The following is an 8,968-nucleotide window of genomic DNA, read 5'->3' on the forward strand; positions in this document are numbered from 1 at the left end:
TTATAAAACACTGTATTTTTTCACTTTCTTAAGGATGTAGAGCTAATTAAATGACATAAACAATACCTTGTATTATAAATAATATCTATACATCTCCATCAATTATAGGAGGAATAAAAGAAATAAGGAGACATGAAAGGTAACATGATCAACTATGACAGAAATACCATTTACAATGTAAGAAACTTAATTGAGCAAAAGTCAATAACAAACAAATGAATTAGATTCACAGAAGAATAACAATGTTACAACCAGGGTTGTTAAACAGATATAAGTAAAGATTCACATTTTTGCTTTTATGGTGCCATATATTATTCTGAGAGACTTTTTGTTGATAGAGTTTTATAGGAAAAATAAAATGAAACTATCTACTCTACCAAGGTGGAAATTTTCCTTCAACTCTAAAAAGATAAAATAAAACACATTCATAGAATCACAATATCAACAATTTTTGCGTCTAGTAAAACACTTAGCATGCTATGGGTAAATGTTATCATTTAGTTTAGTTAAGAATAATTATTGCATCGTCAATAAATGACTTCTACGCTTCATGAGCTCAGTTTCAAACTGATGAATAAAGAAGATGAATGCTCTCTGCTAAAACATTTCTTGCTCTCTCCGATGTTCTGTCAGCAAACAGTTGAGACAGAGTTGTTTGTGGTTTCACCACTATTTACCTGCTATTTCATCCACAATTGAAAGTATTCTTAAAAGTTTCTCTGTTAGTCTGCAGCTCATCTGACCAAAGCCGAGGAGACGAAAACTTAAAACTCTCAACATTATCTTGCATACAACCTCTAGTTGGTAACTTCTATATCACTGGGTCTTTTTAAAAATAGAGTCTCAGAAAACATTTCTTAAAAATATAGCCAGTGTTTTGAGCAAAGTTGAGCTGACTGTCCAGGAATAACCAAAAGTATTTAAAATTTGACAGTTTCAACAGGTTGGCCATCGAGTGAAACCGGAGCCACTTTCAGGTCTTGTTTAGGTCATTTAATTAGCTCCATCTCCTTACGAAAATGAAAAATTAACAATAAATAATAAAGACTTTATGACATTTTCATTTAGTAATGCAGAGGTTCCCAAACTGTGGGGCACGCCCCCTAGGGGGGGGCGCCGTGTCATTGCAGGGGGCTGCGGGGGGAAGAGGGGGCTGCGGGAAGTCGTCTGGATGAAAAACAAAAACAAAAAACAAAAAAACATGAACACTGTATGCGCTGGGTTTTTACCTTAGAATGACCAACTCTCTGTTATTCCTGTCAGTTTGATACAGTAAAGCAGGGGTCCCCAAACTTTTTCCTGCGAGGGCCACATAGCTGTTCCCTTTTCTGGTCGGGGGCCGTCTTAGTTTTTCGAGAAAGAAACCTTAGAAAACTTTTGTTGACGGGGTGGGGGGGGTGTGAAACTGTGGACCGGTGGGGGCTGGATTACTGCCGACGACATATTCGCGTTTGTAGATAGATTTTTACCCAGAATGCAAATGGAAAAAAACCGTGAGCGAAACGGTGACTGGTACTGACCAATATATATTCCATTGAGGGAAATTAAGTTTCATATCTGCTCAAGAGCCCCCTGGTGGTTGAAGAAAAATCCACATATATATGGAAAAAAAACCACTGAATGCTCTCTGGAGTATTTCCGGACCAAATGAGGAGGCGGGCCGTATCTTGGGGACCTCTGCAGTAGACGCTTCCCATATCTGTGTCCTCTGTCACTTTTATCAGCAGTTAAAACTGTTTAATCCGTTGTTAACATGTTGTAACCTGTTTTTCCGAGTCGCCTTTAAACGCAACATGAGCGCTACGACGCTCGCGCTGGGTTTCCACCTGTGAAGGAGACCTGCTGCTGGGCGGAGCCACAGGTGAGTTAGAATCACGGCAGCAAACCAGCAAAACGCAAAGAACTTTTCACAGTTTTTCCCTCCAAACTAACCGACTGAGTTGAGTGAAGCTGTTGGATGCAGGTAATGTTAGCTAAAGGATGACTAGCTAATGTTAGCTAAAAGATGACTAGCTAATATCAATACAGAACCTTAAGCTTGTTAACAGAGCCGTGCAGAGGCCACTAAAGGGGCAGGTGCTCAAAAAAAGGGCACATCTAACCGCATTCTAGGACAGAATATGAACTAAGCCATAAAGCTTTCAGAGTTTAATAAACAATGATAAATTACAAAATTGTGAGATATACAATCACAGCTAAGGTAAATCTCTATACAGAGCATACAACTATGCATATGTAAGATATTTTATTAGTAATTTCTTTCTGCAGGTCTATTTTGTTATAAGAAAGTATTGCAATATTCAAACCCGCAATTTAAGCAAGATATGTAAATCAGAGCTGGACCACCAGACATATTTTGTTTTTACACTATTAAAAATGTTAACAAGGGCACAATGCAACCTTTTAGTGGACTAATCTATGAAAAAGAGCTGCCTGTTTGCTGCAGTGGAGATGAAGATGGTCCATTCAGGAACACCTGTTCAGGTTGTTTTACCTTTGTTTACCTTTGCTGCGGCGCTTTACAGCCGCTGTAATTTCTGAACGTTCAATAAACGACAAACTTGGACTAATTACCTCGTTCTTTGTGACTATACGTCATTTACAACAAACATCAAACACGTAAATATGTTTCATTAAGTATTTAACAAACAAATTACTTCTACCGCAATAATTATGTGAAATTAAATTAATTGTCTAATATAAAAAAATAGTTTGGTGCTGTTGGGCTCAGAGTCTGAGAGGCTTTTCCTCTATCAAACAAATTTCTTTTTTTTTTGCCTCTTATTTAGTGGAAATATTAATGTTGATGAGACTTTCTCCAAAATGATAACCTTTTTTTAACCTTTATAGCTCCACTGTTGAAAATGAGGAGCAAACATTCACAAAGAAGTGGAGAAGTGGAAGCTGCAGGATCTTCAGAACAAACAGGTCATGATGCTGGGCTGCTGATTATCCCTCTGTCTGGACACAGGATCAATAGAACCAGTTTAAAAGCTAAAATGAATGGTTTTATGCCAGACATGGAAAACTGGGATGCTCTCCATGCCATGATGTTCAGGATTTAGGTCTCATGGCTTTTCAAGGTGTCAACATTGCAGCCAGTGGACTGAAGGACATACAGCTTTTTTTCACCCCTGGGCACCCTACTATATAACCTACTGGGATATGGTACACAGTTTTCAACAGGAGAGGGCTCTCCTTTTACAGTTCTCATCAGATGTGATAAAAAAAATTGGATCCCTGAAGGGCATGTTCTGCCTCCCATCTGGGCCCCCTGTAGGCCCCCTACATCCCCCACCCTACCTGTAGCTCCTTCCTGGAAGTGATGTCACAAATATGTTACAATTGTGGGAGGAACTGTCTGATGTTGATTTCAGTGCCTGACACCTGGGTGGTACATGCTAAAACAGATTATCTCTCCTGCAACGTATGTGAAGGCCCTTAGAGGAATAACAAAAGGAAGAAGAGGAGAAATTACTTTTGTTAGAATGCCAGTCCAATGTACAACAGTTCCACAGAAAGCCCTGGCAGTGAAAACGTACTACATGAAGCAACAATAGTAAGAAGAAAAGAAAAACAAGGAGTCTGGATAGGGAGTAAGGTCTAAGGTCTCAAACTAAAGCCGGTGTAAAGTATCTGGCCAAATCTCAAAGTACGCTGCAACTCTGGAGGCTGTCAGAGACCCAGAGAAAATTTTCCAGGCAACCTGCAGCTCCAGGCCCAGAGAAGAAAAGGGTTTTTTTGCCTAAAGAAGAAGGCCATCCAAGAGTTTCACAGGACTGAGAGACAGAGGTGCTCATGTCAGATAATGACGAAACGACCCCAGCAGACATTTTTAGGTAGAAAATACCTACTGGGATGGGGACAAGATCTGCACAAAGGTGGAAGAAGAATCCTACTAGACACCGAAACAGAGGTGTCCATGACCTGCTAGACCTAGAGACACTCGACACCTGAAGATTCAGGTTGTCATTGGGATCATAAGAGATGACATTTGGGACATGGAAAGGTATTGTATGAATAAAAGACTTGTACAAGCTCATCACAGTAAAATATTTTAATGAACTAAACAAGAAAAGGAAGAATTATCGCTCGCTAAGTCAAAGGCCAAACCAGCTGGACTGCAGACTAATGAAAGTTGGATTGAGTAAAGACCAAGAATGGTACAAAGCTGAGGACGGGAGGTGAGACACTCAGATGTGGGTCATTAGAAACAAATTGAGTCTTCCTTGAGCTAATAGCCAATAGATCCTGATCAAGGTAAAACTCAACATGTTTAGGAATCTCAGTACCTGTTGGATGGAGAGCTGAGCAAGTTCTAGTCTCTCAGAGTATGGAGGTAGAAGATTAGTTCAAAAAATTGTTGCTCTGTTCTGTGACAGTGAAGCTCCACTGTTTGTCCTGGGTCTCAACACAATTCTGTCGACATATAAGCAGATCTTCATAAAACCCACCACCACACGGATCTTTACCGGTTTAAACCGTAGGTTAATCTAAACTGTGGGTATCTAATCTTTAGCTCCAAATAGACAAGTAAACTACAAGGATTGTCTTGCAGTTCTAGCGTCTAAATATTTGGGATGATATTAAAGTAACTAAAGGATGAAGAACACCAGTCTGAAGGAAGAGAACAGTGGAATAAGACGGCAGCACTAACTTAGGCAGATTATCTTGAGAGTTCAGTCAAAGCTGAATGACTGCAGCACTGAGGACTGAGGTTTATTTTGTCATCTGATCTGAGCAGAGAAAAATAAAATCTGTTAATCAGTGAGTTTTATAGCAGCCCAGAGGTTGAATTCTAGACTTTGGAATGAAATACACCTGAGTTGGAACTGAACTAAAGCTGGAAGCAGTTTGATTCTTCGTCCTTACAAGTCGATCAGATCCACCTTCAGACCAAACTAGCAGCTTCCTCTGAGTGAGTCCAGCTGCAGGAGAGAAAAGTGGAAACCTCCAGCTCTGCTGCTTCAAGCTGCTCACACTGAAGGTGAGTTGGACCAAAACACTCAGAGTCACTTTGAGGGAAGTTAGTAGAGGAGGGAGGGAGCCGAGACTGACTGGACCTTCTGTGTTTTCAGCTTCACTCAGAGACAAAATGGCTTCCAGATCAGAGGAGGATCTCTGCTGTCCGGTCTGTCAGGACGTCTTTACGGATCCGGTTGTTCTGTCATGTAGTCACAGCTTCTGTAAGGAGTGTCTGAAGAGCTGGTGGAGAGAGAAACCAGCAACAGAGTGTCCAGTTTGTAAGACCATATCATTCACCAAAGATCCTCCTCGTAATCTGGCTCTGAAGAACCTGTGTGAATCATTCCTACAGCAGAGAGACCAGAGAATCCCAACGGATCTCTGCTCTCTGCACTCTGAGAAACTCAAACTCTTCTGTCTGGACCATCAGCAGCCAGTTTGTCTCGTCTGCAGAGATTCAGAAAAACACTCCAAGCACAGATTCAGGCCCATCGATGAAGCTGCTCAGCAACACAGAGAGAAACTGAAAACATCTCTGGAGCCTTTAAAGAGGAAACTGGAGATGAAGAAGGAAGTTAAAGAGGAGTTTGATCAGACAGCAGAACACATGAAGGTCCAGGCCCGACACACAGAGAGGCAGATTGTTGAGCAGTTCAAGAAGCTTCATCAGTTTCTGGCAGAGGAAGAGGAGGCCAGGCTGGCTGCACTGAGGGAGGAAGAGGAGCAGAAGAGAGGGATGATGAAGGAGAAGATGGAGGCTCTGAGCAGAGAGATAGCAGCTCTTTCAGACACAGTCAGAGCCACAGAGGAGGAGCTGAGAGCTGCAGACGTCTCATTCCTGCACAACTACAAGGCTGCAGTGGAAAGAGTCCAGCGCTGCCCCCTGCTGGAGGATCCACAGCTGCCCTCAGGAGCTCTGATAGACCAGGCCAAACATCTGGGCAACCTGGCCTTCAACATCTGGAGCAACATGAAGGGCATGGTGACCTACACTCCTCTGGTTCTGGACCCAAACACGGCAAATCCATACATCAATTTCTCTGAAGATCTGACCAGTTTTACTTTTAGACAACTACAACAGCTTCCTAATAATCCAGAGAGGTTTAATTACTGGGGTTCTGTCTTAAGCTCTGAGGGTTTTAACTCAGGGAACCACAGTTGGGATGTTGAGGTTGAAGATCGTGTATTCTGGAGATTTGGTGTGCTTGCACAGTCAGTCCACAGGAAAGGAGACATACAGTCTGGATGGTTGTTTATACAGATTTATGATGGTAGATATTCAGTACAGTTTCCACCATTTTCTGCCATATACGTGTCAGTCCAGAAGAAACTCCAGAGGATCAGATTGAATCTGGACTGGGACAGAGGAAAATTGTCGTTCACTGATCTGGACACTAACACACACATACACACCTTCACACACACCTTCACTGAGAAGATGTTTCCATTCTTCACCAGTGGGGGTAAAATCCTGCTAAAGAAAATCTCAATGATCACACAGTAACTCTGCATGAAGAGCACAAAATCCAAATGAACCTTATTGATCCAATCAGTCTGATGAATGCTGCAGAAGAAAACTGAGAAGTTTTTATGTTTAGTTGAGGAACATCTCATCTTTATTTGGATGAAACCATTCTGTTTCTGATCAGCATCAATAACTGTGTTTCTGTTCATGGAAACATCAGTGGTGATATTTAGTTCCTGTTAAATGACATTGTTGTTTATTTTTGTTTAAAGAGCCAAAGCTGGAATTTTGCTTCAAAAGTGAAAATAAAGAGTAAACTATTCCAGTGTGTCTGTCTTACTGGGAGAGATGGATGGGATATGGGAGACAGAACATGCCCTTCTGCAATACGTTTTTTTTTTTTTTTAATCATATTTGATAAGAACCGTAAACAGGAGCTTTCTGCTGTTGTACCAGTACATTTTATCGTAGTGTGCCCCATTGTTGACTCATGGTTGCTGAAAACCTTACCAGACTGACTGATTTTAGTGACATAGTGGGTGTAAAATATTGAATAAAATGTTGTGCCACATGACTGGCTTTATTTTCACTCTTATATTTAACTTTATGACACACAAAACTACAAATTAATCGCCCTTATTTTATCCAGGGGCATTCTGGGTAAAGCTTATCACCAACGTCATCATCAGTCACTTGGCAACAAATGACAAACTAGCTAGATCATTTCTACGGACTACTTAACATGTTTTGAATTTGTGTTGTTTCATCATTAGTGACCAGTAGCCTGATGTTTCTGTTGTTTTCTTGGTTTGTTGTACTTCATGTCAGATGGATATCAGAATGACATAGTCGCTCGTTCTGGTGGTGAAACTTGTTAGCTCCGCTGTTGCAGGTGTAGCGTAATTGAATCTGCGTTGTGTCTTGTGGGAATAACAGCCAAACAACAGCTGATCTTGAAGGCACCTTTAATATCCCTGCATTAAACAGCAGAAAAAGAAAAGTCAAAAACAGGCTCTTTCTCTGCACGGTGCTTCACAGCGCCTTCTCCCACACGGGATTCGAACAGAAAAAGCGCGCGTCGCACGTGTGCAACTTAATGAATAACAAAGCCCAAAGATGAGCATAATAATTTTAAACAGTACATGAATAACAAAAAAATAAAAATTAGACAAAATATTCAAACCAAAAGCAATGAAACATCACATACCTGCATTAAACAGCAGAAAAAGAAAAGTCAAAAACAGGCTCTTTCTCTGCACGGTGCTTCACAGCGCCTGTTTAACAAAGTTTGAATGCCGAAAAGCACATTATTTTACAAAAACATAATACTTATATTTAAAATACACTTATTATCCCCAGAAAACAAAACTACATACCTTCTCCCACACGGGATTCGAACAGAAAGAGCGCGACGGAGATCGTGGGAAAACCTTTCATGAACTATAGTGGTATGCCCCGTTAATTGTTCTTCCCAAACCCCAAACTGACACTCAAAACAACAATACATGAACTCAATATGTTTAACAGTAGAGATAACAATTTACCTTTTCCTTTATAAAACGCCAAATTTAAATAAAAATAATAATTTTTGAAACAGGAAGTTACCCGCTGTTTACAATGGATCTGCCGTCTTTTCAAAATAAAAGCTGGTACTATTCAGATGAGTTCCTACTGGAATAGCGTTGCACTTGGCAATCTAGTGTAATAACATCACACTGCTACACAGGCATGTCCATGTTGTAAGGTTACATTATAATGAGCTTTATTATTTGGGCCCGGTCATTAGCCCCGCCCCCCGGCCGTCTTGTTCCGCTACTGCGTCACATGTTTGCCTGAGGAGCGGAGGTAGCAGTATGGCGTCTTGTCTGGGGCTTATAATAACAAGGTAAGTTTCATGTTAAAGTGATCATGTTTTTGACTATTTTTTATGGAAGCATTATTTTTCCATTTACGCAAGAGTATCGATTCATATACATAGTTCGCTTAAAGTACGTTTATTTGTTTGGACATCACGGTACGACTGTTTATTATCTTAACCGAACATTAAAACTGTCAGGAAAATCTGAAGGCCATTTGACTTAACATTATTTAGCTGCAGATGTCGTTTTCTTTAAGTTTTTGGCTGTAGACTGCAAAATGGGGGAGTGGTATGGAGTTAGATTTGTTTCACAATTATTCAATCAGAAAAAAAATCATGTCAAACAAAAAAAGTAGCATTCAATCAAAAAAATTCAAACAAAAAATCTTAAAAACTGTGGAAAGAGTCCAGCGCTGCCCCCTGCTGGAGGATCCACAGCTGCCCTCAGGAGCTCTGATAGACCAGGCCAAACATCTGGGCAACCTGGCCTTCAACATCTGGAGCAACATGAAGGGCAGGGTGACCTACACTCCTCTGGTTCTGGACCCAAACACGGCTGGGTCAAGACTCTTCCTGTCTGAAGATCTGACCAGCTGCACAGTAGGAGAGATAAAGAGATAAAGCTTCCTTATAATCCAGAGAGGTTCAAGTCAAGGTCTGTTCTGAGCTCTGAGGGTTTT

General features: G+C 40.8%; 1 protein-coding gene and 1 long non-coding RNA gene across 2 annotated transcripts; one reads left to right on the forward strand and one right to left on the reverse strand.

Moving 5' to 3' along the window:
• Nucleotides 1-2,800: 2,800 nt before the first annotated feature.
• LOC148159812 (E3 ubiquitin-protein ligase TRIM39-like) lies at nucleotides 2,801-6,752 on the forward strand. Its single transcript, XM_088005874.1, has 2 exons — nucleotides 2,801-4,987; nucleotides 5,079-6,752. Exon 2 carries the CDS (start codon nucleotides 5,096-5,098, stop codon nucleotides 6,467-6,469), a length of 1,374 nt encoding a protein of 457 aa, XP_087862000.1. The 5' UTR covers nucleotides 2,801-4,987; nucleotides 5,079-5,095; the 3' UTR covers nucleotides 6,470-6,752.
• Nucleotides 6,753-7,378: 626 nt separating this feature from the next.
• LOC148159813 (uncharacterized) lies at nucleotides 7,379-8,790 on the reverse strand. The gene is made up of 2 exons (XR_015762909.1): nucleotides 7,807-8,790; nucleotides 7,379-7,704 (listed from the first exon to the last, which is right to left on the reverse strand). It is a non-coding gene; the product is annotated as an uncharacterized LOC148159813 (long non-coding RNA).
• Between the last annotated feature and the right edge of the window lie 178 nt (nucleotides 8,791-8,968).

Source organism: Poecilia mexicana, unplaced genomic scaffold (genome assembly GCF_051168715.1).
Source record: "Poecilia mexicana isolate PSO_F unplaced genomic scaffold, ASM5116871v1 scaffold_5, whole genome shotgun sequence".
Lineage (NCBI taxonomy): Eukaryota > Metazoa > Chordata > Actinopteri > Cyprinodontiformes > Poeciliidae > Poecilia > Poecilia mexicana.

Excerpts from the sequence above, each read along its gene's own strand:
- LOC148159812 (XM_088005874.1), top strand. The coding sequence starts at position 5,096 with ATGGCTTCCAGATCAGAGGAGGATCTCTGCTGTCCGGTCTGTCAGGAC.